At 50.7% G+C, this 27,374-nt stretch overlaps 6 protein-coding genes across 6 annotated transcripts; 4 read left to right on the top strand and 2 right to left on the bottom strand.

The window, feature by feature from the left end:
* Positions 1-1,113: 1,113 nt before the first annotated feature.
* Positions 1,114-3,409, top strand: ALT_4326 (putative signal transducer; the record flags this gene model as incomplete). The annotated part of the gene is made up of 2 exons (XM_033561148.2): positions 1,114-2,941; positions 3,000-3,409. The coding sequence occupies 2 exons, from the start codon at positions 1,114-1,116 to the stop codon at positions 3,407-3,409; spliced, it is 2,238 nt and encodes a 745-aa protein (XP_033417039.2).
* Positions 3,410-8,233: 4,824 nt separating this feature from the next.
* ALT_4325 (uncharacterized protein) lies at positions 8,234-8,866 on the top strand (the record flags this gene model as incomplete). The annotated part of the gene is made up of 1 exon (XM_033561147.2): positions 8,234-8,866. The coding sequence occupies one exon, from the start codon at positions 8,234-8,236 to the stop codon at positions 8,864-8,866; it is 633 nt and encodes a 210-aa protein (XP_033417038.2).
* A 988-nt stretch (positions 8,867-9,854) lies between these two features.
* On the bottom strand, positions 9,855-10,232 carry ALT_4324 (uncharacterized protein; the record flags this gene model as incomplete). The annotated part of the gene is made up of 2 exons (XM_033561146.2): positions 9,855-9,965; positions 10,044-10,232. 2 exons carry the CDS (start codon positions 10,230-10,232, stop codon positions 9,855-9,857), a joined length of 300 nt encoding a protein of 99 aa, XP_033417037.2.
* A 6,122-nt stretch (positions 10,233-16,354) lies between these two features.
* On the bottom strand, positions 16,355-18,131 carry ALT_4323 (asparagine--tRNA ligase DED81; the record flags this gene model as incomplete). The annotated part of the gene is made up of 2 exons (XM_033561145.1): positions 16,355-16,481; positions 16,534-18,131. The coding sequence occupies 2 exons, from the start codon at positions 18,129-18,131 to the stop codon at positions 16,355-16,357; spliced, it is 1,725 nt and encodes a 574-aa protein (XP_033417036.1).
* A 2,733-nt stretch (positions 18,132-20,864) lies between these two features.
* Positions 20,865-23,381, top strand: ALT_4322 (putative differentiation regulator (Nrd1); the record flags this gene model as incomplete). Its single annotated transcript, XM_033561144.2, has 1 exon — positions 20,865-23,381. The coding sequence occupies one exon, from the start codon at positions 20,865-20,867 to the stop codon at positions 23,379-23,381; it is 2,517 nt and encodes an 838-aa protein (XP_033417035.2).
* An 880-nt stretch (positions 23,382-24,261) lies between these two features.
* On the top strand, positions 24,262-26,110 carry ALT_4321 (Iwr1 domain-containing protein; the record flags this gene model as incomplete). Its single annotated transcript, XM_033561143.2, has 3 exons — positions 24,262-24,328; positions 24,454-25,770; positions 25,845-26,110. The coding sequence occupies 3 exons, from the start codon at positions 24,262-24,264 to the stop codon at positions 26,108-26,110; spliced, it is 1,650 nt and encodes a 549-aa protein (XP_033417034.2).
* Positions 26,111-27,374: the final 1,264 nt, after the last annotated feature.

Genomic DNA, 27,374 nt, shown 5'->3' with positions numbered 1-27,374 from the left:
GCATTCCAGCCATCATGTGTGATGCATCTGACGCTGTCATTCAATTGGTTGACGGCCACAAATAGTTCAACTCTGTGAGGGATCAAGAAGAATAAGGCCATAGAAAGTACCGGTCCTTGGACCAATCATTACTCCGTACTTCATGGGAGAATTATGCCTCAGTGGTTGACAAGAATTCGTGAGGAATTCCTGCCATATTCTGCGGCTCCTCCCCCCCCTTCTTAGGTATCAGTACCGCACTTTCTCAGAAACAAGGTACTCCTCATGAGAACTCTTGAATTCTTCTACCCATTCAAACGTGCCTCTTGTGCCCATTGCAGCAGCATATCTACTTCCCAATACCCCTCTCCTCCAATCCAACCCTCTCAACCACTTGAAAGCTATACTTGTCATACTTCACTCCTTTCTTTACAGTGGAGCGGTGGATAGGAAACTGCCTGTAAACAACCCGCGGGTGCAGCTGACTGGCAAGCTCGTCAGCTCGTCCGCATCCCGCACCTCCACCCAGGTATCCTCATTGAGTCTCCATTTGCTCAGCGAGCGCCGACATATCAGATCGGATTGAATGGACATATGCGCGTCCTGAGCCGGAACGCAGGAGGGTGGCGGCTTCCGCGAAGAAGCGCTGTGGCTCGTCAACGCCGGTGAGATGGCTAATGCTTCCTACCGCAAATAACAACAAACCATTATAGATAGTGAACTGAAAGATGGTGCCTTGGTAGATAAGGGACAGGAACCAGGTGGCTGAGGTGGGCAGCTGGAGAAAGAACTGCAGTACTACCTAAATAATGTTGTATATTGAGGGCACCTGTACATGCCTTACGGCCTGAGGCATATGGCCGCCACCAACGTACCACCTTGAATGAACTTTCTTTACCGCCTTAGATAGCTTCGGCCATTGACTGATACGAGCTTCATTCCGTCTCTTCTGTACTACTACAACTTTATTGCGCAGGTGTTTTCGCTTGCTAAACATCATTTGTTAATGACTGTGGGTCACATAGAGCGAATGTCTTCTACGTGAACGTGATATTGCACGTCGACGCAGCCACGTCCTCAAACATCGACGATTCATCCCGCCCTTCTGGCACAGTCAACCATCAGATCCACACGATGGCCGACGACAAGGAAACATCCGTGGAAGGAGAGGTGGTGGAGTCCCTCATCCAGGGACGCGCGAGACGAAGTACAGCAGGGCGCCATCTGTCAGCGCTTCTGAACGCAGAAGCAGACGACGAGCTCGCGCTCCTGTTCGAGGAAGTAGACGATGACAACGAATTTTCAATTAACGCAGAGGAAGAAGCAGAAGAGGATGACATGGCTTTGGACTCATCCTCCTCCGACGACGAAGACCAAGGCCCGAACGCGCGCGGCGATGATCTCGAAGGCGAGAAAGAGATCGAAAAGGAAGCCAAAGCCGACCGACAGAAACGCAGAGCACGCGAAGATCTACGACTGAAACTGGCCCGGAAAAAGGTCAAGATCGATCCCTCCGCCGTCTCCGCAGTACCTGCCCCTCGACCCAAGAAGAAATCAGAACGTATCTCGTGGCTTCCCACCATTGAAGATGGGCCTACGAGGTCCTCTTCTCGCCGTCAGACGATGCAGAACAAACAGCTTACGCATGCGCGGCTCAAGGATAGCGAGGAGAAACGTATCCGGCTCATCGCGACTATGGAGGAAGCTGCTAAGAGGAAAGCGCATCTGAAACCGAAAGAGATGACGCAGGCGGACCGTTTAGCGGAAGCTGAACGGGTGGAAAGGTTGAATAGCAAGAGTCTGAGCCGATGGGAGGAGATGGAGAAGAGGAAGGCCGAGGAGAGACGAGCCAAGATCGAGGCGCTACAGAACCGTCGTCTGGAGGGACCCGTCGTATCCTACTGGAGCGGCATCGCTACATGGGTCAATGGCCGTTTGACGCGGGTGGGCAAAGTTGACATTACACCGAAACCAGAGAAGGAGGAGCCTACGCGCAAGAAAAGCAAGAAGACGGAGAAGGAAGAGAAAGAAGAGAAGGTTACGGCAGAGAAGCCTGCTCAAAATGCTCCAGCAGGGCCTGCTACTTCGCAGACCGCTTCTCTAGGACCCTCTACGCCTCAAGAAACACCTGCTCAAGAAGATTCTGTGAAGGCTTCTCAGAAAACAGAGGAGACAATGTCCGTTCCTCAGGTGCAAGACACAGACAAAGCCACGACGGCATCTGAGCCTACGCAGGCCACCTCCGCCCCAGAAGAGTTAACAGTCCCAGAGGGCTCTGCAGCTACAGCAGAGTCCACAAATCCCGTCCGAAAAGTTGAATCAACACCAGCGCCCGTTGCGGCAAACACAGAGAAGGCCCCTGATTCAGAGCTGCCAAAAATAGAGACAGACACGTCTAAAGAACCAGTCGAAGTCGAAAGTAAAACTACTGGCGAGGCTGCACAGGAAAACGAGACGGCAGCAGCCGGCTCAAAATCGCTGGGCGAAGCACCGAAGGATCCGACACAGGCAGCGCAAGTACGGGAAGAGAACCCTGCGCCGAGTCCCGACCACTCGAAGCCGGAAGCGCCGCTGTCGGGAGTCCAGCCGGACAGTGCTTCTAAGACACCGGATGCTGAAGCGCCAACGAACGAGAAACCCTCGTCTGAATCTAAAGTGGCTCCTCCTCCTACTTCTCTGCCAGCTGCCCAAGTACCTGCTGCCGAGCCTACGCAGACAGGCCAGCAAGAGGAACCAAAAGTGTCGGTATCAACTGAGCAGGAGCAAGTAGCGCCTGAGATACATGTGGATCAGCCTGCCTTCTCAAGTGACGGCGCACCACAACCCCAAATCCCTGCTCCGCCTCCGGTGGTCGAGCAAACTGGACGATGTCTGACGATTCTCGAGAACTTTGATGAGGAGACTGCACAGAGTCGCGAGTTTAGCATTTATTTCAATTCCAGAAAGCCTCCCCGGCTGACCAGTACGTGCACTTTGTCAGAGCCACTCCGTCTGGACGACCAAGCTGACTTATTCTCCAGAAATCTCCTCGTCACTCTGTGTTATCACATCTCTTCCTTCACGGTATCGGGACCCTGAAACCTCTCTCCCATTTGCCAACGCATATGCGTATCGAGAAATCAGACGGACTGTTGCCCAAAAGTCTGCCTGGAGCCCCATGCTAGGCTGTTATGTTGGTCCTGTCAGTGTTGCGGCGCGTGGAGTGCCAGCGCGATTCCTCAATCCTGACGCCCCAAGTGAAACCCAACAGAGCGAGAAGAAAGATGGCAAAGACGCTGAGGAAGGACCTGCGTCTGCTGCTCCTGGGAAACCAGAGGGTGAGATGAAGACTCCCGGAGGTGTTTCCAATCCGACTGCGCCAGCTGCTCCTGCTACACCAACACCTGTGGCGGCGGGAGGCGTGGATCCAATGGACATTGATAAGCCATGATAAGGCTCCCCTACCACTTGGGCAGTGCCCATTTGACTGGATGCGCCTTTTTTCTGTATGATAGGTCGTGTAGATTAGATACCCAGATGAGTTTACTATACCTTTAATCCTTAAGGTGATAGACTTTGCCGTCCATATCTGCATACCGGGATGCATGCATTGCCCTGTTGTACGTCTACTGATTCGAAGCCGATCAACAGTTCAACCCCGGTAAGCCATCACCAGCAACTATTACATCATACCAGCTTTAGATGAGATGCTCAAGATAAATTACCTCACCCATGCACGAAGTTAACTCAAGTCCATCACTCCTTGTATCACATTGGAACATCACATCACATATCACATCATTATGCCATTGTATACTCTCACCAGGAAAATGAATGACACCATTCTCCAGGCCCATGTAAACCTCAAGACAATCCACGGTAGTGGCAAACCTTGCTCTGTCCGGTCCTTGGGCTAGTCGACGGAAGGCAACGGGACCCTGAGCCCTGTCCCGTTCGGCAACTGCGTAAGCGTTGAGGGAGATAGGTTGATTGAGTAAAACGCATGTGAAAAAAGGAAGGTACCTGAGCTAAGTATTCTCCTGGGGTTGCACTTTGGAAGAGATTGTATCATTTTAGGTCATGGATACGGCTTTTGCATACTGGGGCGGGGGACCTTGGCTTCTATGTGCTGCGTGCATGTCTGGGATGATAATGAGCAGGGTACGGAGATGGAGTACCTTGATGTCGATTTCATCTTGCAGGGGAAGAAGTGTCCGGATTAGGAAAGTTGGCTCGTTGCCTGCCGTACCATACTCTGGGCTCTGTGGAGGTCATGGGCAGATAACCGCAGTATTAATCTCTTTCATTTCACCTTGGTGGTCGGGTTATTCGCTCCTCGCCTCTTCTACGAAGGTAGCAGTAGCTGTGCCCTGTGCATAATGTAGCTCCTAAGTACCTGGGTACAAAACCGCGCAGGGAGAGTCGCACAACGTCCACCGCACTGTCTCACCAGAAGAATACTCGGGTTATGTACTCCGTATCCAGTAGGATATTGCCTCGCGGATTCGACTTTACTTGGGATCTGGACCGAGAATCAGAAATCAATGATGGGCTGTGTCCAGTGCTCATCGTACAGCATTGCATGCTTGCAACGAGGATGCACGACGCAGGAGGCGTTCGACCTTGATAGTGAGGCTGTCGGTCGTGTGCATGAGAGATTTATCTGTAGTACTGAACTTGCCGACCTTGGGAGGATTATGTCTCGCCTTTTACCTTAGTAGACTGACGAGTAGTGCCTTGAAACGGGTCTACCTTGCTTAGTCAACTGTATATTTTCCCGCAATGGTATGGATGTCGATCATTGGAGTTTGGAGCTTGGAGCTTGGAGCCTGGTGTTGTATCTGTGCACCAGGCAATGACCTGGAGTTGATGAGCCCAGGATCAGGTCACCAGGTGAGTGAGTTGTTACGGGGAAATTGAGCAAGGCGTGTCATAGAACCGTGGAGAACTCTGAGTGAATGAAAACTTTGTCGACTATGGGGTAATGGATGACGAAAGAAATGATGTATCTACTCTTTGTCTGTTTTCCAAGATTGGTATTATGTTGTCAGTGTGTCCCACCGAATTCTTCAGGCCTCTGCTCCTACATACGGGTTTCTGTTGTTATCAGTGTATTGATTGTCGATCTCGCCCATACCTACCTTAAGCCTATTCCGTTATCTATTTAGTGCAAGTCTGAGCGACTCCGTACTTCTAGTGATCGCTTTGTATTTCTCTCTCAATCGACCAATAGCACAGAAATTCGCCTCACGCCGCTCACTAGGGCGTCTGGTGATTCCATTAAGATCACTCGTGAATTTCGAAACATACAAGCTGTCTCGGGGACTGAGGCCGCGATCATCAGCTCAGACATCGGCCACACCTCCATGATATGGCATGAATGATTGGATGTCACAACCGCCGATCCATCAAAATGGTCTGCAGTAGAAGTCAGTGTATGGACCGTCTCTATGCACGTACGTAAAGTAATCCGATTTTTTGTACCAGGCTACAACGTGCTCTTAATCTATGGATACAACCTCTTCCGGACGGAGTTGTCTAGACCCCTCGACCGCTTTGTGTGGGGAGCGGGATTTCGCCCTTTGCAGTCAACCGTCAACAACCGTGTCGCCGAGTATGGACGCCCGAACATTGCCAGAGTGTCTGTGCCAATGAGTATGCCAGCGCTGGGCTGGTCTGGCGTTGACCTGGCAGTCCCATTAACTCCCACATCATCAACGTGAGGGGCATGATTGGATTGGATTGTTATCTTGATCCCAATTCCCGATAGTCGTGGCTCTGTCGGTTAACAGAAAATTGGCAGACGATCGGAAGGGCGAAAAAGCAATAGATGGTTTCAAGGTTCTTAGCTTTATCTGGTGATCTTGACTAGATTATCTAGACGAGGATAGAATGAACGATGATCAGCCGTTTTCGTCTTATCTTGACCCCTCCATCAGTCAGAGAAGATTTTTGCTCGGTGCCGCGGGGTATCCGGATGTCTGATGAATATAAGAGCATTGAGATCTCTCACTGAACTGAGTCTTACAATCGACTACGGTTGAACCCCCTAAAATTAGCAACTTAGAACCAAAGAACGAGATACTGCGGATCTTGCAGCATTTGCACATCATATCTGCCCGCCAAACCTACCCGATTGCGCATCCGCCGGAGACGGTTAGATCATCATCTTCTGCGGTGAGGTAAGCGATCTTATTATTATAGTATTATGATATCTATTATTATGGTTATTATTACTACCTCGTTACTACCCTACCTGCTTGAAATGTTCATAATGCACTCATGGATTGCGCGTTCCAATTGATACCTCAGGCACCAGCATCCGTTCTAGACCTTTTGCTCCATCATAATAATAATGTTGATGATGATGGCGTGACTCACCTTTCGTCTGTTGACAAAGGACGAGACATCAGCCATCGATCCCATCATCAATTGTTATTATTATTGGATACTAAGGAAAATACTGAAGATGTATTGTGTGGAATCTCTTCTGGAAAGGACCAACAGGCTAACGAGTTGCGTGCATCATGCTTTCTCCATGTAGCGGGACTGCTGGTCAGAAGTTCTAGAATTTCCCTCGGCGCTGAGACCGGCTCCCAATTATTACCTCCTCCTTCGTGCTCGGATACCACCTTTTCTGAGTCTACCGAACGGCCTATCTACAGGGTACTCTCAATCCATCAGCATACATAATCACTGTCGTTTCATCCATCTTGACTCCCGATCGACTTGACTTTCATATCTATTCTTATCAAAGCACATCCATCCACTCGTCTATATTGATCGTCGACCCTTGCTTTTGCCGTGGCTTACAGTATCCCTGTCTCATTCCCGGTTGTTGATCTCCGAGCGATTTATCGTCAGCTGCCCGATATCCAATTATCCACCCACTGTCAAGCAGATCTCGTTATTCAATTGCACGTGCTTTGTCGACCAATCCCAGCTCCCAACTTCGAGGATCAAGAAGGAAACAAGAAAATTGCATGAAAAAATCATTAGCATCTTCGCTGGTATGTATGCTTGTATCCTGTTGCCCTTTGTGACAGCCATATCTGCGTCCTGTACATCATTCTCCCTTATCTCTCCCCATTCAGAAGCTTGTGATAACGGCCAGCCCACCTGCCCACTGCCGCTTGGTGCAACTGAACTGTGACCTATCTAACCATTTATGTGTCACTGCAGTCACGCGTTGCAATCCCAAGCAAAAGCTTATCGCTGTTGTTATCTCAACCGGCCCGGGAATTTCGTGGATAGTCACGCTACACATAGCTGTCTATCGAGCGGAGGCCTGTATTTCCCTCAGCATTCCTCTGACAGACATCATCTGCCTGAAAACAGGGACAAAAAAAAGGCGCGGAAGAAAGGGGAAAGGACATTACAAAAATCTCCGCAAAGCTGCAGCAATAAACACAGCCGGGTACGACAGTCTGAGACAATTGATCGATCCAATTGCGTATCGTCGCAAATCCCTCATACTTAGTCCCCCCCTTAGGGGATAAGCTCGTGCTCCACACCTGCTCCAGGCCTCTAGTCCATTGGGAAGAGGCGTCCACTCGGCGCAAGGTACCATTGGCAGACTATCTCTATCTAAATAGAATTGGAGCGAGTATATACATCCTCACCGCTATCCATGACTCAATCGAACTCCCATCTTCATCATCGACGCACTCCCTCCTCTAATGGCTCGAAAGTGAGGACCTCGCGACCGGCGCTACATCGGAAAGGTACATATTCTGTGAATCATTCCATCTCGAAGTTAGGCTCTGGGCAGGTCAGGCGTCCGGAGGCCGAAAGCGACCGTCAGCCCGACATGGCGGCCAGCTTTTTGAATTTCTGGTATGTTGTTGCCCGTTCGTTATCTTCTTTTGGAATAGAGAGGGATGAGAGAACCCGTCTGTACCTGGACCTCTCCCAATTGGCCCATTCGGGCCTTATCATTGATGCCCATCCTTGCATACCTTGGACATCAGAGCTAATCAACCTGGCAGTGCCATGTGCGAAAGACAGATCACGGTGCCGGATAATTCTCTTCTCTATTGCAGTGAAAGGTATGCATACTCCTTATCTCTTATCTTTATCTCTCCGTTTGTCTAAGCACCCATTGTGGCCTTTATAAACCGTCAGTTTTCCTCTGCTTGATGACCATCTGCTCACACTACATATCTGCAGCTGTCGTCGTAAAGACTCACACAAGCCACTCTCCGCGTCCTTCCCATCGAGTGGCTCGATACCCTACTCGAGATCTCCGCCCACCTCTCCTCTCGTTTCTTTTCGAATGATTGTTGCTCCGATGACTCCCACCAAGGTCCCCGTCAAATCCACCCCGACCACCGGGATACCCACCGACGTTCATGACTCCAGGGTAGATCAGGACCCCTCCGAATGGAAGCCGGTAATACCTGCGGCTCATGGCAGTACGGGGTCGCTGGCGTCGACGGAGGCCTGGCATTATCTTGCTCAATTCCACGGCAGCGCACCGTCGTTTTCGAGGCGTCGCGACGGTGCTGGTCACCGCAGCTCGGCCAGCCTATCCACGCTCATGAGCGCAACGGCTCCTGTTCCGTCTTTGACCCATACACCATCAACCACGGCATCGTCTTTTAGTAGCACGGCATCAGATTACATCGGTTACCTGCCCGACCCGTCTCATCGTCCGTTGCCTCCTCGCCACAATCCCTACTTTTCCAATGGCGCCGGCGTCACCAAGAGTGTGGAACTTGTGGTGCCTCACGTTGAGACCCCATCTGCGCATGCCAACGCTGCAGACATGTCCGACAGTGGCTCGATCTTTCCTGCCAGCAGTTCCCTCTGGAATGAGAGTTTGGCCGGAAAGACTCCTACCGAAACGGTGATCAAGGCTCCGAGTGCTCTCGATTTACCCATCATGTTGAAGCAGGAGACTTCGTGAGCGGCCTCTAAAAGATTCTGGATGGAAAGCTGCAGGCCTTGGTTTGGTACTGTCCAAAGGACCGCATTCCTTTAAATTCTGTAGTGGTGGTGCTACCATTGCCTATGAGCAATTGGAAGACAAGAACAATTATAGATCCAAACCTGAGAGCGATATGATATGATGGATAACGGACATGGCGACTTGGTTATTTTGGCGCTTCGTTCTTTGATTGATCAGCGAAAACTGAATAGATTTTAATACCAGGGCTGAAAGGCATGGGCATGAACACGTTAGATAGAATAAGCAATAATACGCTCCTTGAACGATCCAGATGTCCCTGCAACTGTACATAAGGGAAGCTGTGGTGTGCCTCGAGCCTGGAATGTAAACGACGACACTTGCGGTCAGCTTCAATACATAACTATATATATATCTCTCTCCCCCGTCTAACCAAAAAGCGACATAAATAGAGTTACCTGTCAGGACCGTCACAAGGCTCAGCTATATATAGCCAACTGTCTAGATTACGAGAAATCTCTGTTCAACTGGTTTGATCGATTCAACTCTGGCGCGCAGAAAGTAAATATAGTATCTCGATCCGTAATGTGTCAGATGCCCAGTGTCTATTACAGATCGAGCCGCTGAGACTTGACCAAATGCCCGAGGATCAATCGCAATGCTACTGCTACACAGGTGCGGAGTACATAAGTGAGCTAGGTGGCTAGCTCCAGTCATACTCGATAATACCGTAGTATCTGCAGCTCCAAGCCAGTGATTCTGCTTACAAGCAGGATATTATCTAACTATACTGGAATGAAGAAACAAGGGCAAGCCGCTCGAAAGGCACCGGCGCCGTATTTCATTGCCTCAGACATCACAAATCAAATAAGTCACCAGAGTTGAGAACGAAAAACAAAGTTGGGAGTGCAGCTATGTCCAGGCAGAAAAAAGAAAAGTAAAGAAAAGAATACAATATCAACAAGCTCGAAGACCGGCCAGGTCAAGATCACTCGGCGCCACCGGCACCGGCACCGTCACCCGTATATGCGGCTTTCGCTTTGGGTTCTGGCACTTTGAGCTCGATCTCGTCTGAGATGCAGCATGTCCCATCCTCGTACTGGATATATCGTTAGAATCTTGACTTGAAGATTGAAGGGAAGAGAAGAGGGGAGGAGGGGAGAGGGAATGCACTCACTGCTCGGCCAGGGCACGATGCAGCGCCGTAGATGTAGCTCTTGAAGCAGACTGAGTTGCCTGCGTCGTGACCGCTAGGTCCGCCATAGAAGACTGGGGTTGGGACTGGTGCGGGAGCAGGAGCTGCGAGAATGTGCGAGGCGAAGAGGGCTGCGGCCGCGAGGCAGATTGTGGAAAGATTGAATTGCATTGTGGATGGTGTGATCTGGTTTGGATGAGATGCTTTCTGGGTATCTAGGGCAGTAAACCAGTATTCAGGAGGATGGTATATCGTTAAGCAGGCGGATGGGTGTGCGTGCGACTACCTCTCTACTTATACCAGGATGCGAAGGGAGACGACGCGAGACGATGCAAGGGATCTGTTGAGATGAGGATTGCTGAGCATCTCGATACGGTTATCCTGGTTCATTGCTGGGGGGATATCATTGGCTGTAGTTTCCTATGGCGAGGGTTAGGAATGCTTGGATGTCTTGTGTTTTGTTTTGCTTGGCGATGAGCACATATCTACTGTCTTCATCAAGGGGAAGGGCGAGGTTGTTTTCGACTGGAATGTGAGGCTGCTAGGGATCAAGGGAGGAGTTGAGCGCGTTCAAATGAAGGCGATTCCCTTCAGTAAAGGTACTATCTAAGAAAGATGTTACAGTGGGGAGTAGCAATTCGAAGTATCAAGGTGGCTCATTGTCTTGTGACTGAAAATGATTGCCAGGACATACACTGATCTCCGACCAAGTGCCATGTAAACCATACTTTGTTTTCGTCCAGATTGATCGATACGCTCTTATTAACAAAGTAAACAGTCTGATACTGTGATAGACGCAATAGATGATGCTACCATGTATCTCGATCTGAAAAAAGATTTCTGTATCGGGACCGCCACTGGATGTATCCTGGTTCGCAGAGTTTGTAGAGCGGCACAACCCATGGTTGATCCCGACCACTCAAGAATTGTGGCAAATTACTTCGTGTTGGTGAGAATATCCTCCGAAACTAGACTCAGCAACACATGGTGTTTATCGAGATGTCGCGTATACACGACGGTCTCTTCGTAGTCAACCAGCGCCCATGACTAATTGGAGTTTCCGGAAAAAGCATCCGGGCAAGCAATTGGGCCATAGGCCCTCCAGTCGCAACCCACTTGGGTTTATGGAATATCCAAGGAACCGGCCCATTAGCTCGGCCCCTACACCTATCCAGTTGCAGAAAGTCAGAGCAAATCCTCATGAGATCCTGGAAGAGTGCTATTCTTGACTTACTGCTCAATCAAAGACTTGAACGAGGAGATAAAACCTTTAGTAACGTGCCTGCCCGAAATGAATAATGCTCTCACTCAGCGGATCAGTTTCATCCAGGAAAGAAGCCACGCAGTGGCACATACCGTATTCGTAGGCAGTGGCAGATCTACGAGATAAGTACGTCAAGAACCAGGCGGCCTAGGACGCCCGAGCTATGGATTTTGCAACCCGTACTGAGTACCATGGTCTGACTCGCGCAAAATATCGAGTGCAGAACCATTTATTGCCTTGCTCAAGTCTCTGCGCAAGAGTTCGTCCCGCTAACTCGCTTACAGCAATGGCTTCGCACAAGCCGCACCTCCTATCAGCGACGAACTTCGTTGTAAATTCCCAACAACTGCATCATTCCTGGCCAGGAATAGTAGTTCTAGCCAGAAACCGTTGCATCAGAGAGAACTGCCTGTTGGTTGAGTTTGCTGGTTCACGCTGGTGACCAGGCGTCAAGTGGAGCCGCAGCATGGCTTCAGGAACTATTTCCCATCGTCTATTTGGGTCCGGCTGGCGCCAATCGGCGCCAGAGGATGAACTCTTGTCGTGGTTCTTTCTCCCCTTTTCTTCTTTCGCTTCTAGCAGGCTTCTGCTGACACCCATCGGAAACCGCGAGAACTGGCCCGCATATATTTCTCGGATGGAAAATACTGATTCCCCGCTTCATTCTGTCACCAAATGACTAGTATCGATCATGGAGAACAATAGACCTTCTGAAGCCGTCTCGTCTCGAATCTGTCCGGGAAAACTCAAGAAGAGAGAAAATCGACCTCAATGAACTAAGTGAGACGAAGACCGATGTGACGCCAGGATGGATTCCATAATTCCCTCCCTAAAGGCCTATCCCGGATCCAAGAAGCAGACACGAAACGAAAGTATTGTTGATTCCGGGAGCTAGCAGTCGATGAGTCAGTCCACTGCAGCCACAAATATGTCCAGTAGCCACACATCCTGGGACGTCATTCCAATCTCGAGTCGTACGATACCATGCGTTCATCTCATCGATACCGTCCACAAGAGATCCAGAGCCAACCTCAAGTCAACAAAGGCATGCTTTGACCTTTCAAGACAACATCCACTCTGCAACCAAGCGACCGATCTCCCTCCTCGACCGTGAATTCTACTATCGATGTTGTGACACCCAGTTGCGGAAGCGGAAGGCAGAAACGATCACACGCAGCAGTCGACACTTGACATTCTCGTAGCACCACCATATGGACTACGCGTACTCCCCATGGGTCTGCAACACGCATTTGGCTGTCAAATGTCGAAGCTTACCTTCAGAGTTCGTCGTATTCGATCATGCATTGTGCATGAAGGTTATCAGTGATGCATCCGGTACGCCCCTGAGGTGACTACACCGCTGGCATTCAAAGTTAGGCCTCTGAGACTTGAGAGATAGTGACCGTCCATGAACAGCCTATCTCTTGGTTCTCATTTATCTTGTCCATGCAGGCTGATTTAATGACCTTTGATACCGTTGAAAGACTGTGAACCATCCGGGACTCCATTCTCGTATCGATCGACTCAGAGCGAAAGATGTGGCACGCACCCCAGCTTTCCGCATGGATCGGAAGGAAATAGCGGAAACTGCAGAGATAAAAACGACATGTTTGTATGCTTGAGCTGGTCTCCAGTAGCAGTCCGAAATGTCACCCGCCGGCTACTTCGTGTATCTTTACAAAGTCAAATGCTCCCCCGAAGCAACATCCACCGGCCATATCCGGTTGTATAATTGACCTGATATGTCATTCAGTGAACTTGTCTCCCGCTGATCATGGTTCACGACGGTCACCGGATATCATTCCGACTGAAGCGTGGCCCACGTTGTGATGGCGACCACTTAGGTAACCTTCTTCCAGTGAGAAGGAGAAGAGAGCAAGGAACGCGTTTAAACTGCTACCGCGGCCTTCCCCTTCTCTGCGTCGTCCATGCTTGCAGTACAAACAATCCAGAGACAAGCAGTGTTGTGGTCTGAGCTGGCAGCATTTCGCCGCAGCAAGGTATATCGCCACCTATCAGCTTGCAAGAACCTGAGCACTGATGTCGAGCGGTATCCCTTGGTAGCAAGGGCATAGCAACACTCAACAGACTATCCTGGGATATGAGCCTGAGCGACGGGGCGATCAGACGGCGAGATCAACGCTGCTTCGAGTAAACGGGGGTATTTCCGGCACTTGTGTTCGGAGGATGTCGCTTGGCATGAGCACTGAACATTCTCCCGAGACTGTAGGTGGGGACGCTTGCACAAAAGGACTTCTCTCCCTGTCGTCTCCTTTCTTAGCGGTTATTGGTTGGGGTGACTTGGTTGGTTAAGCTCTCCCAGCCGAACCCTGATGGCAGCAGGTGATGATTGTGCGCAACTGAGACTGACTTACATCTCTGAAATAACCGAAGACGAGGCAGATTATGAAGAGAGCAAGCAAGCCAATTTGTGAATTGCTGTCTTCCTGGCTGGCCTAGATTGATGGGTAGCGGAGACTGACCGGACCATAAGATTGGCTGGTAGGGATTACCGAGTCGCCGTACGGCACGGACTAGTTGAAGACGGAAGTACATTCTCGCGGAGAGGGTTTTCTGGTGACAAGATCCGGTGAAAGCTTCAATCGCGTCTAGATCTACGTGAGATAATCACTTCACAGCTTCAGGTGGCATGATTTGGGAGAGATAGGATTGTGAAATGCGGACTTGCACAGAGCAAAGTGTTCCTGTTCCTTTCTCGACTCTTCCGATCATGGAGGAAGAAGGGACCCCATATCGAATATTCCATATCATACATTCGCGCAATAGCCTATTTTTGGCGCACGGCGCGTCAAGAAACCCCCAGCCTCCAAGAGCTCTGGTAATGTTCCAGATCTTTCCGCGCGGGTAACTTCTGGCTACTTGCCCTCACCGCGGACACTGGCTAAGAGATACCTTTTTCCTTCCTGTCATTTTAAGCTCACCCGGCGGGCGCCATTTACGCCTTATCGGGTTTCTACAGTCTGTCAGGCCACAGTGGAGAGAGAGAGGATTAGCCTCCACTCTCGATCTTTGTCAGGGATTCGATTGCGTGGGACGAACACCAATCATTCAGCCTTAATCCAGCGCTTAATTCAACCTTAACCTCTCACAGACTGACTCCGTGGTCCACGAGAGAAGAGGGGGTGATCGGCTTCTCACTAATATTGGCACTTTGTCACCTCGACAAACATCCAGGTCCTGGGAATCCTTGTAGGTCCCTAAACGTTGTCGCAAAGCTATTCAGCCTATTACTTGTTTAGACCTCTTCACATTGAGTGACTGCCAAACGCCGTGGTACATACAACAGAACCGAGACGTTGTTCATGACAGATAAAGAGGGTTGATAAGAGAAAGTCTCACCGGCATGGAGCGTCAAAACAAGGGAACACGAGAGAATGGAGAGCAAAGGTGGGAGGCTCAGCCTTTTTAACCATTCAATATCCGTTCCTATTCATAAATGTTATACCTACTTGAGCCACACTTTATGTGGTTGCTAAATGTTGACTGATGTTAGGCAAGATCCCAACGCTCAGCGTAGCCAGCAGCTTGAGCTCGAAGCCGCCATCGCACAATCTCAGTCCCAGGACGGACGCATCGAGGACACGGAATATTATACAAACTTCCTTCAGCAGCTTCTGGGGTTGGTTCGTCATGGCGACCAGGAGACCGTTTCTCGCATGATATCTGTCATCCGTTCTGGGGCCTCCCAGGAAGAAATCCTCAAAACATTATCCGAAATTTCGAACAACAGCCGTCACGATCAAGAGGGGAACAGGGGTAACAGATGATAGGACTGAGCGATGGGAGGCCTGAACTCAAATGGCGTGCTCTTGTCTACTTTGAGCAGTTTTTCCTTTGTTTATCTTTACTGTTCTCGCTCTCGCTCTTCGTGAAATCGAACCTACTGTGGTCACTGTTCACAAACCCCTCATAGTGAAGACGTTCGAATCTAAAGACAATTTCCGTCGAAGGATTCCGTGTGCGCTGAACCTGGGAGAGACGGTATCCATTGGTATTTGGGACTCCCGATCTTTTGTTGACTGATACACAAGCTGGTGCAGCATATGGCTGTCCATTCACTCGATACCTATTGATCTTCTCTGCTATCATGCGACGGCTGCCGAATGCGGTTCCCCGAGAGTTACGTTCAGGCATTTGTTTCTCTAATCCCGAACGCTGGAGATCATAATGCTGTTTATGCACCCCTATGCAGCTAGACACGATTGGTAATGCCATCACTCGTATGGTTGGGATATGTGGTTTGGGTTTGAATGAAGGATTGGGGCGAATTGCCAATCACCATCTATCACCAGCGGAAAACAAAAGTACATAACTTCCCAAATGAGCGCCGCTCGTACAATGCGTCAAACAATGCGAGTGCAGAGTCTTCCATAAACGCGGTCTCGGCTCCGCTTGATCCTTTGGATCCACCTGGGCTGTGCCCTGTCTTGCCTGTCTATTTTGAGGATGTATATGCAGCTGTATCCTTCACTTGGGCTAGCGATCCTGGTGGCTCTATTGACTTAGTATGAGATGGAAAGGGACGTCATATTGGAGATACCTGGCTGCTGGAAGGCATACACTCTCATGTAGGTGGTGCCTTTGTAGCATGCTAATTGGTGAACTGGAACGAAGTCAAGAATATCCTGCTCTGTAACATGATGCTTTTTTTGCGTACGTGCCGTTTGCGAGGGAACTTCTCGGTGTTGTTCGGAGGATAATTGATCAGTGCAGCTGGTAAGAATGAATTATCATCTGGATTATTAAGACCTATACGCTCAGCTCATGTTAGCTTTCTCAAATAGCTCATGGCGATTGATCTGTCCATCAGAGGATGTACCTTGGAAGTCCTACGTGGTCTAGCGAATCTTCTGGGGAACATTAGACTCCTTTGCATGTGCTATTACTAAACCGCAGTTGAGGTTGAAGTGCAAGGCAGGTCTACGGAAATATGAGCATAGAAGATGAGACTGATATCGAATGAGATTCATGAAATGTTTTGATACGTCTATGTAAGTCGTGTATAATATCAAGGTGTGCAACGACCGGTGAAACGAGGATACAGAGAACAGTCTCTGACTGTGTAGCGGGCACACAACCAAGCGAGGAACCGCTCAAGACCGAGACCGTATCCACCGTGAGGGGATGTGCCGTACCTGAAGTAATGATTAGACGTAGATCCTGACGTAGAGTGGCAGGCAAACTTACTTTCTCTGATCGGTGTACCAGTAGTACGGGGCGGGATCCATTCCCTCATGCTTGTAGGCGGCCATCAGTTCATCCCAGTCGTCCATTCTCATACTGCCGCCGACGATCTCACCGACACCAGGCATGAGGACGTCGACACTCTCGGTGACGCGGCGATCTTCAGGATCCTTCTTCATGTAGAAGGCCTTGATCTCGGCAGGGAAATGGGTCAGGAAGATGGGCTGGTTGATGATGTCGGTCATCTTGCGCTCGGCAGCTTCGGCGATATCGTCACCGAACTGGTGGGGCTTGCCCTCCTCGTTGGGGATGTCATGTTCCACCAGCCACTGAATGGCGTCGGCGTACTTCATGCGGCGGAAGGGGCGACTGGGAGGTTTGAAGTCGGGGTTGAGCTGCTTGATGAGCGCAGCGGTGGCGGGGTCGGCGAGGGTCAGCTCAATGACCCGGCAGATGACCTCTTCGAGATGGTCGAGCAGGTCGGTGAAGGTGATGAAGTCGAGCTCTGCCTCGATGTGGGTGTACTCGGACAGATGGCGACGGGTGAGGGACTTTTCGGCGCGGAAGGATGGGCAGACACAGAAAACGTCACCCAGAGAAGGCAGGCAGGTTTCCAGGTAGAGCTGGGAGGATTGGGTGAGGTATGCGTCTTCGCCGTAGTAGTCGAATTTGAACAGGGTGCTGCCACCCTCGACTTGCGTCTGCACCATGGCAGGCGGGGTCACTTCCAGCATGCGCTTCTCCTCAAATACCTGACGGAAAGCCTTGAGGCAGGCGGCGCGCACCTTCATCACGGCTGAGGAGATCTCTCCACGAAGGACGAGGTGACGGTTGTCGTAGAGGGTCTGCGGGTCGGCGTCCTTGGCCACACGGGTGGTGATGGCCTCCTTGTCACCGGCAGCGCGACCAATGACAGTGAAGAAATCCGCGTGCAGTTCCCGGTCGTTGGGCGCATGCTGCTTGGGAGGCACCGCGCGCATCTCTCCGTGGATGGCCATGGAGGTTTCGAGAGTGAGAGTCATGGCGTCGTAGGTCTTTGTCAGGTTTCCGGTCAGGACACACTGCAAGTAGCCGTAGCCGTCACTAAGAGTCAGGAAGATCACATCCTTCTGGACACGCAGGCGATGGACGCGTCCCAGCACACGGACACGAGTGCCTGGAGTTTGTGTCTCGGGTGATCCAAGCGTGACGATAGCTGGGTCAGTGACATCCAGGCGAATTCGCACGGGCTTGGGCAAAGATGGGTCTTCTGTGATGACAACTTTCTTGGCCTCCTCCAGAACCTTCTGACGCTTTTCAGCTTCCTGCTTCTCGCGAATGGCCAATTCCTGCTCCTTGGCTGCCTTCTTCTTCCGCTGCTCGACAATGCTGAGCGCCTTCTTTGTGGCCGACTTGGTCGCTGGCTTCCACTCCAACTTGGCGGCTGGGTCGACGTCCTCGCCTGGAGCATCTGTCTGAGATTTGCGCATCAAGTATTGATTGCCCTCAGCTGGGGGGTGTTGGAGGTATGCATGGACAAGAGTCTTGTAGGGGGCCGATTCAGAACCGGTCGCGGTCGAATCGTCCCGGCCGACGTCCTCGTCGATGTAGATTGTGGCCATTTTGCAATCTGGTTGTTCTTGTTCAGTTATATTAGAAATGCGATCTGCAGAAAAAAAGCTCTCAATTGTGTAAATTGTTCGTGAAATCGTGCCAGCTCAATCACTGCCCTCATGTGGGTGAGTCACAAAACGCAACGGCAGGGAGGAAAGATAAGGAATCTAGTGCACCACGAGGGATTGGTCGAAACAAATTGGAATGTACTCACGAGGTATATATTTCTCAGATTGGGCAAACGAGATCGTCTATACCACACACACCGAGTCCCTCCAGAGAGAAGAGCAAAGAAAACCGCACAATGTCTGGGGATTTCTCTGCTGCGGGACTTTTTGGAGGGGTAATTTTTATTGCGATGATAGCGGACCTCCACGTTGGCCTCAGGCACCAACTCCTCCCAATATGGCAAATTGGCATGCTTACTTAAGGTGCCTTACAGGTAACTTTTGAGTCGGACGACTTTCTTCGCATTCGGTTGGCTCGATACTGCCGTCACATTAATTTCTATATGTAGACTAGATATGGATGACATTCAAAGAGAGCATATGTTCAATGACTACTTCAATAGCGAACTAGGGCATCAGGAAGAATCATCTCATATCTCTGCTAATTTCTCCCCTTCAACCGCATTCCGTTCTGACTGGTCTGGACTCTGTATCTGCCATTGTATCTCGTCCTTCCATTATCTATCTAGTAGTGGTTTGATTCTAGCGTTTGGTCCGTGTTGTGATGCTCGATTTGCTCGATAGTACGTTTCACATTCAGTTCCCTTTTCCCTGCCAAGCCTCAGTGAGCGGAATCCTCTCCTTGCAGCTAGTCCCAACAAAGTAATTCCTGATCCTGCAGATTCCCGGATCAATAGGTGGTCCGGACAGTACCTGAAAGTTACCTCTGGTGATAGGACTATCATAGGCTCCTTTGCAAGATTCAGGAACGGAACCATGTTTCCACAATTATAAGGCAAGTTGATCCTGTCCACTGTAAAGGAGACACATCTCAACATCCATTTCTCCCGTGACATCTTGGTTGAATCAGTTCCACTGCCATTTTGTGTTTGTCAATAGTTTATGGAGTAACTGTACGGAGTACTGACCATCTATATATCGCTCATCTTTTTCGCACCAAGCCAGGGACAACAAAAGCAAATATGCCGGATCTTACTATCTGTGGTCCCATCGGGATTTGCAGCTGAACTACCAAATATTGAGTAAATTGAACGTCTTGCGTAATGCGATTATTATATTCCTCATGACTTGGGAGTTGGGAACGTATGTGCGACTGACAGAGGCTTAAAAGGCTGTCATCTTCCCATTTGAGTTCTGTTCCTTTATTAGCCTCAAATCCATGGGTGATGGTGCCGATGCGCCATGGACTGACCTGCCCTACCATGTTTACTCCACAAATTCCCCTATTCTTAGTATGGATAGTACCTTGTATCCCCCTTTTCTAATAATTGTCTGTCTTTCCCTCACGACTCAAGACATCTTGATTCGACGTACCTAGTTGTTGCTTCTACTCTGTAGATTCAGCCCCATCAGGTCTAAGATTGTTTTGAGAGACTGTGACCGGTAATCTTGGGCGGCTTAAAAGGAAATCCACCAAAAGTTACTACTAGTAGATATTCGACAGTTGATTCAATAATGGCTTGATGGATCATCAGACAGTAATAAACGAGGACACCAGTCACTTTTGCTCTTATTCCTCCCCATCATCATCACCACCAACAACAACACCATCAACCCCCTTTTTACCCTGCCTTCTGTTATCCTTACTGGTCTCTCTTTCTCTTCATTTATTTACTGTATTCTAATCTATTGCCGTCTCCTGTCTGTAGCTCGTTGTAAGTGCCTATGATCCCTATTCTGCCCCAGACACTGACTTCTCTGGTGCATCTTCAAGCGTTCAAACATCCTCATACCCACTTTGTTTTTAGTCATATACAAAAGATGGACTAATTATTTCCCTTGAATGCTACCTTAAAACAGTCTAGTGAACTACCTTACTCCATACTCCAGACTACTACTACTAGCTTTAGACCAACTAGCTACGGGAGCAGAGACCTAGGTACTCTCACTCTCCTTTTCTCTCCGCCCTCACGAAAGTCACTCCTCCGTATCGCTTTGGTTTTTTCCCTCATCCCCTATCTACTATCTAAACTAGATACTCCTTTTTTCTTTCCCTTCTACTTCTTTTGCTCCATCCAGACTTACTAGGAGTATCTGCTTCGTCAGTTACTCTTCTTCTTTCTCTTCTCCATTTCTCACTATTCTCTTCTTGTACTAAACTAATTTCTCTTGATATCCCATTCCCCCTTCTTGGCTTTTTGTTATTGCGGCATTCATTCTCTGCTGCCAATCCATGCACATTCCAATTGACCATTGAAATCCCTTCTCAACACGTCTCCGTTGGAGATTCTTGGTCTTTTCTCCCTTTCTTGGTTGGATTTTTTTGTCTTTTGCTTCTGGATAACGATCACTTGATTTCTTCTTTTCGTTGAATCATATTCGCTTTCCACCTTTAACTTCTATTCTTCTTCCCTTCTCAATTCCCATTGCCCCTTTTCTTAACGGGGCTGATCCTCAGGCCGGTGGCTTTCTACGGCCTCTGATCATTAATATCGCTCGGTTCTAATCCTCTTTTGCCCTGGTCTGGTGATATTGGCCGCTTCAAGCAAATCGAACCCCTCCTACCACTTTGTTTAGGGGCAATCACCCGTGTCTATATCGTTTCTCCTCGCCATGCAAACCGCCGATGCCTCGAGTATCTCCAACCGCTTGATGCATTCCAAATTCTCTTCCCTGAACGCGGACAATACCGGGTTCTCCCACGGCGCGTACAATTCCAATATCCCAGTACAGGGTTTCGCGGATCGGAACGCTCGTCGTCCCAACATCCCTCACATCAATACCTCTAATCCGGCCTCGAACCTCTCGGACAGCATGGCAAACTCCGGCACGGCATTCGACATGAACTTCACGCCTCTCCTCCCTTCCCAGCTTCTGCTTGGCAGTCCATTCCAGCCTGGGACTCCCTCCGCCTTCGCTTCGCCGCAGTTCGCTAATTTCGGTGGTTTCTCCCAAGCCAATGCCTCTGCACATGCACAGAATCATCAAACCCAGTTGGGAAGCCCAACACAGGCCACACCGAACGCCGGTTTGTATTCGGGAATGATGTCAACCGACGGCTTGGGGAACTCTCACTTGTTGAACGGCCCGCAATCTCCAATTGGTGGTCTGGGAGGCCTTGGTAATGCGGCATTTGGAAGTCCCGCAGCGGCCGTAACCCCTGGCCTCCTCTCAGGCACGAGCCGGACCGTGTACCTGGGCAACATTCCTGCAGAAACCTCCGCGGAGGAGATTCTCAACCATGTACGTAGTGGACAGATTGAGTCGGTTCGCTTGCTTCCAGACAAGAACTGTGCCTTTATCTCCTTCCTGGACAGCAACTCGGCGACCCACTTTCATTCGGATGCTATCCTGAAGAAGCTGGCCATCAAGGGCAACGACATAAAGGTGGGATGGGGCAAGCCGTCCCAGGTCCCAACCTCGGTCGCGCTGGCGGTTCAGCAATCGGGTGCCTCGCGCAATGTATATCTGGGCAACCTTCCCGAAGAGTTGACGGAAGATGAGCTGCGCGAGGAACTCGGTAAATTCGGGCCGATTGACACCGTCAAGATCGTGAGGGAAAAAGCAATTGGGTTTGTACACTTTTTGTCGATCAGCAACGCAATCAAGGCCGTTTCCCAGTTACCCCAAGAAGCCAAATGGCAGGCGCCGAGACGCGTCTTCTATGGTAAGGATCGCTGTGCGTACGTGTCCAAGACACAACAGCAAAATGCGGCGCAATTCTTGGGTATCGCGCCCGGCTATGCGCATATTCTGAACTCCGCAGACCGCGATCTGATCACCAACGCTCTCGCTCAGCAGTCCGTCGCTGCGGCTGCCGTGGCTACCTCAGCCGGAGGCGTCAACAATTTGGGGAACCGGACCATCTACTTAGGCAACATCCACCCAGAAACCACCATCGAGGAGATTTGCAACGTGGTCCGGGGCGGACTGCTGCACCATATCCGATACATCCCCGACAAGCACATCTGCTTCGTGACTTTCATCGATCCAACCTCTGCTGCCTCCTTCTACGCGCTAAGCAACCTACAGGGTCTGATGATCCACAACCGTCGTTTGAAGATTGGCTGGGGCAAGCATTCTGGCCCTCTACCTCCCGCCATTGCACTGGCAGTGAGTGGCGGGGCTTCCCGCAATGTTTATGTCGGCAACCTCGACGAGACGTGGACAGAGGAACGCCTCCGCCAGGACTTTTCCGAGTACGGCGAGATTGAGTTGGTGAACACGTTGCGGGAGAAGAGCTGCGCTTTTGTCAACTTTACCAACATTGCCAATGCGATTAAAGCAATTGAGGGGATGCGCAACCGCGAGGAGTACAAGCGATTCAAGATCAACTTTGGCAAGGATCGCTGCGGCAACCCCCCGCGTCAGACTGGCAATGGTGGACAGCATAGCCGGAACGGAGCTGGTCTCGAGGGAGCGCAGTCTCCGCCTCCTGTACTTAACGGCTTTCAACCAAATCTGAGCCAATCTGGCTCCCAGTCGAGTCCCACCCGCCATGCTCTGTCACCTGCTCCCGGCTCGACTGGCTCTCAGAACGGACACCAGCAGAACCGTCACCCTCTGCAAACCGTGTCCTCGCCATCCGGTATCCTGAACGTGGGCGCCAACAACCCGCTGACTATGTATCTGAACCAAATGTCCGCTCAGCAGCAGGCTCAGGAGCAGGAGAACCGACTGAATGACCCGATGGCTCTGGCCGCCCTTCAATCGCAATCGCAACCCCAGGCCCAACAACAGTCGTACTACAACGCTACCAGCAGCAGCGACCTCACGAACGGAAGCATCGAGGCCCCCATGCACCAACACAAGCCCTCGAGTGGTTATTTGAACGTGACCAATGGCTCCTCCGGGCCAAGTCATCACGCAACCGCCAGCACCAGCAGTTTGAGTGTGCCTCGTGCGCAGCATTCTCGCACCGTGAGCTTACCCTCGTTTTCCCAGGAGCCCTTTGGCCCTGTCTCGAGCCAGCCCGGCCATGGCCGCTCAGGTGTCGCTCACCAGCCCCAAGCAAGTTTCTCCAGCTTCTCCTCGGCCCTGGGAGGACTGAATCACGCGGGATTTGGGCTGGCTATTCAAAACGAGTCTTCTCTGCCCGGCTGGGCTGAAGAGGAAATCGGTGCAAAATAATTGTCTTCCTCGTATCTGAGTGATCCATCCCGCTGTTCAGTTCTATGAGTGTCGTTCTACACAAAACTTTTTCCTTACATTCTCCATCGTCAACATTGCGCTTCCTTCTCTGTATTGGTTTGGTTAATTGCATGGTTGCATCACCTTTGATTATTCTGTTCAAATATTTTCTCCTCTTCTCAGCCATGCCCTCTTATCACATTTTAATACCTTCTTGATATCATCACTTGTATTGCTATCTGGGCAGGATCTTCTTAATATCTGTCTTCTACCTCTGTCTTTTTATTGTGTTTCTCACCTTTTTGAGCCGTTCCCGGCCGCTGACTTTCAGTGCGCTATGAGAGAGTGGGATGAGACGTCGGCTGATACCCTGGACTGGTTCGGCTCTGGCTTGTCCTTGGACGTTTCATTCCCCTTATTTGCATTCTTGGTGCCACTTCAACGAATTCAAGCTGAGCATACGGCTCACCCACGTTGCATGTTGGATACGGACAAGGGTTATATAGCTGTGGACGTCATGTCTCCACGATGGCGAGGGGCGATTGCAAGCCATTGGATGATGAAGGATATGGGACAAGAATAAACAAAAATGAAATCAAATGAATGGTTGTCTCAGTAAAAGCAATAAGCTTAGACATGAATGTCACCTTCAGGCTAGTCATACAGATCCAGCACGTCTTAAGTAGGGAGACATCAAACGATGCTGGATATCACGTGAGCTCAACTCCGCCTGAATCGACGCTAATCCGCGTTTGGCACGATCCATGAAGCTCAAGCTGAAGAGCGATCCCATCAGTCTTTGTATTTCTTCCCCGTCATCAATCTTGTTCAACTCATCAATCCTACTTTTGGCTCTTGTGGAAACTTCCACGGCTCCAGGATGGCCTTACCTCCAGAGCAGATCAACATCAAGCGCCGCCGCGAAGAAGAACCGGTGGACACATTGTGTAAGAAAAAGCTCCCTGACTTTGGGTCGCCCCACGGCCTTGTACGGCGTCACATGCCCACACACTACTAAATTCTCATATGGAGTCCTGGTCTATAATATAACTCGGCTAACACGAAACTACAGATATCCAGTCTGAACTCCACCAGACCAAGCGGCGTTTTACGGACTTTGTCTTCCAGCGGGTACATGTTAGTTGCAATGCTCGGGACAGCGGCTCCTCGAGCCCTGCGTCCCTGGCTGCACCGTCTCGCACACTCCTCACTCCGAGGTCAGTGAGTAGCTCTGCGTTTCCAGCTTCCAGAGGTGCTGCTCAGCCCTCGAGTCCAGGGGCGGGCGTCGGCGCGACCGTGCCTCTGGTTCGAGCTACTTCCCCTGGGGCTGAGTTTCGGGAGGAGCAGCGCCTCGCTGCTGTGCGCAAGGCAGCGGAGGAGAAGCTCCACCGCGCACTTCACTCCTCGTCTGGGGCGGCGGGTGTGGATCTGGTAAGTTCTACTGCTGTTGACGGGGCGCGAGAGTCTTCTGCGTCGAGCGGGAGGGAGAGTCCAGTTTCCGCGTCGCCGCGCTCTGTTCGTCGGTTCCAGATTTCCAGGTCCAATACGCCTGTGAATGTTCTGCGGAGCGCGGCTGGCGGCGTGCAGAAGCGGCGAGGGGACGGGGCGGTCGCGGTGCTGGTGGAGAAGTTACGGCGGACTCCGCATTCGAGGCAGGCGTCGTTGGTGGCCGATGCGGCGGCGCAGGCTGCGACGGCGGAGGGAGAGGTCCGCGGAGTGAGTGTCCCGGAGCTGGAGCTGGAGCCGGAGCGTGCGCGGCCTAGGAAACGGCCGGTGGTCAATCAGGCGGAGAGGAAATGGAGAGAGGAGCGGAAGACTGCCATCTCCGCTGCGAAGGAGCACATCACGCAGGTGCTGGAGAAGGAGGCGCATGCTCGTAAGAGTAACTGGGAGGATGAGTCGGAACGGCTGGCTCGCGAGTTTGAGCAGATTGCGCTTGAGCTGGAGGGAGGTATGGAGACGGAACCGTCGGTGCAGCAGCCGGTAGCGCAGACGACAGCTCGTCCCATCATTCCCAAGCCTCCATTGAAGTACCAGCCGCGCACACCCAATAAACCTCGAGGGACGGCACCGCGAGAAACGAGCGTTCCTGCAGTTCCCGACGTCCGGCCTCCGGTAGAAGCTATGGTGCACGAGGAGGACGACAGTGACGGCGAGTATGTCTACGATACTTACATTCGACGACCACTGCCAGAAGGGACGCTACTTACGAACCCGCTGGCCGACTTGGAAACGGCCCACGAAAAGTGGTTGCAACAGAATGGGATTGACACCACTCGTCAGGATATTGGAGTCATTGTCATTACGCAAGAGGACGAAGAGTACTGGGAACACTTTGCAGAGGACGACGAAGACGAGGAGTGGGATAGCGAGGACGCAGATTCGAATGGTATGTTTAGTCAATCAACCTCTCCAACCCAACCTCTCTGCATTCACTGTGCTAACCCATCTTGATGCATACAGCCGAAAACAACCCCGCAAACGACTATCCGGACGAGGATCTGTCGTGGGACGATGAAGAGGACGACGCCACAGCCATCTACCACAAATATCGAACTCATGGCGCGTCTGACGACGAGGAATTCGACTCTGCGGATTCAGCAAATGAGGGGCGGCGCGCAGGCCGGGTTGGAGTTGGATTTGGATTCGGGCTCGACTCGCACGTGGATTCTGATGAGGACAGCCTAGACGGCGACAGTCCCAATCACGATCGAATGCGACGTTGGTAGCCATTCTGACAAGTGACGCCCTCCCAGAATCGGGTGGCTGCATTCTGCAGCTTCCAGTCGATTTCAAGAAGTCTTGCTTGCTTGGTGTCCGGGAACGCAATCTGTCAGGTCAAGATAACGATCATCCTCTTCATTGTCAATTTACACCGAAAATAGCCCCCAAATACCAAGACCCGGTGACCTCGGGAAAAACCCAAATCCAAAACTGTAAAGAAAACAAATCATTACTATCGTATCTGCACGAGCATCAGCATCAACATGACCATCAGAGTGAGCATGAGCATCACCGTAGCGTAGCGTAGCGTCAGTGCCAGCCTGCCAGCCAGCCAGCCAGTACACAGGCCCCCACTTCTCTTCAGCCAAGCACGTATCTAGCCCATGAGCAAGTGACAACCGGCAATTAGCAAAGATAATCCCGAAGCTGATCAATCACCCCGAAACAACAATCTCCACGACGGCGCATCAGTATCAGCACCCAACAACGCCAACGTCAACGTCACAGCCTCTGGCCATTCAAATACGAGGTAGATAGAGTATGGGACCCAGATGCGGGGTTCCTCATTATGATAATGTCATGTCATGTCAAGCGGATTGCGAATTCGACCAAATTCAAACATCGTACATCGTAACATCGTACCATTGCATCTCACATTCCGTTAGAGTATGAGTTGTGGCCATCTCGGTTCTAACCGGTGCTGTCAGTATCAGCTACTACGTAGTCTACGGTGCCTTTGCCTTAGTTGGGGTTGGAATTGAGGTGGTTATCCGGGTGAGCTTGCAGAAGGCTCGCAGTCTGGCATTGAAGTGGTCTGCATAGGACAGAGGATAAGAACGGGATCAATGCTCTGCATTTTACTAGAATTATGATCATCTTAACGGCTGCTTGTTTGGATACGGCTGTTATGGTGGACGATTTTAGTACCTGGCAGGACTGGGTGAAATTACGTACTGTACTGTATTGTATCGTACTGAAATGAGCCATACGTATTGAAATGGGATGATGTATTATAATTTTAAGCCATCATCGAAAAGCTCCAGCTGTCAGGACAGCGAGCTATTAGAATGCAGTGCTAATCCAGAAAGCCTCCCAACCATTAACGGCATGACCATGCTCTTGAATCTTGGAGAAACACACGGTGAAAGAGAAGGGAAACAGGAACCATGACGGAAACCTCCACATGTAGAAAGAGAATAAACTTCAGAGGTATCTTGCGTGTGGTGCGCGGCCGTAAAAAAGAAAGAAACCGAAAAGGAAAAATAAGAA

Source organism: Aspergillus lentulus (genome assembly GCF_001445615.1).
Source record: "Aspergillus lentulus DNA, contig: Alt08, strain: IFM 54703, whole genome shotgun sequence".
Taxonomy (NCBI): domain Eukaryota; kingdom Fungi; phylum Ascomycota; class Eurotiomycetes; order Eurotiales; family Aspergillaceae; genus Aspergillus; species Aspergillus lentulus.
The sequence above is the reverse complement of the archived record's forward strand: the minus strand, read 5'-3'. Positions and strand labels throughout refer to the sequence as shown.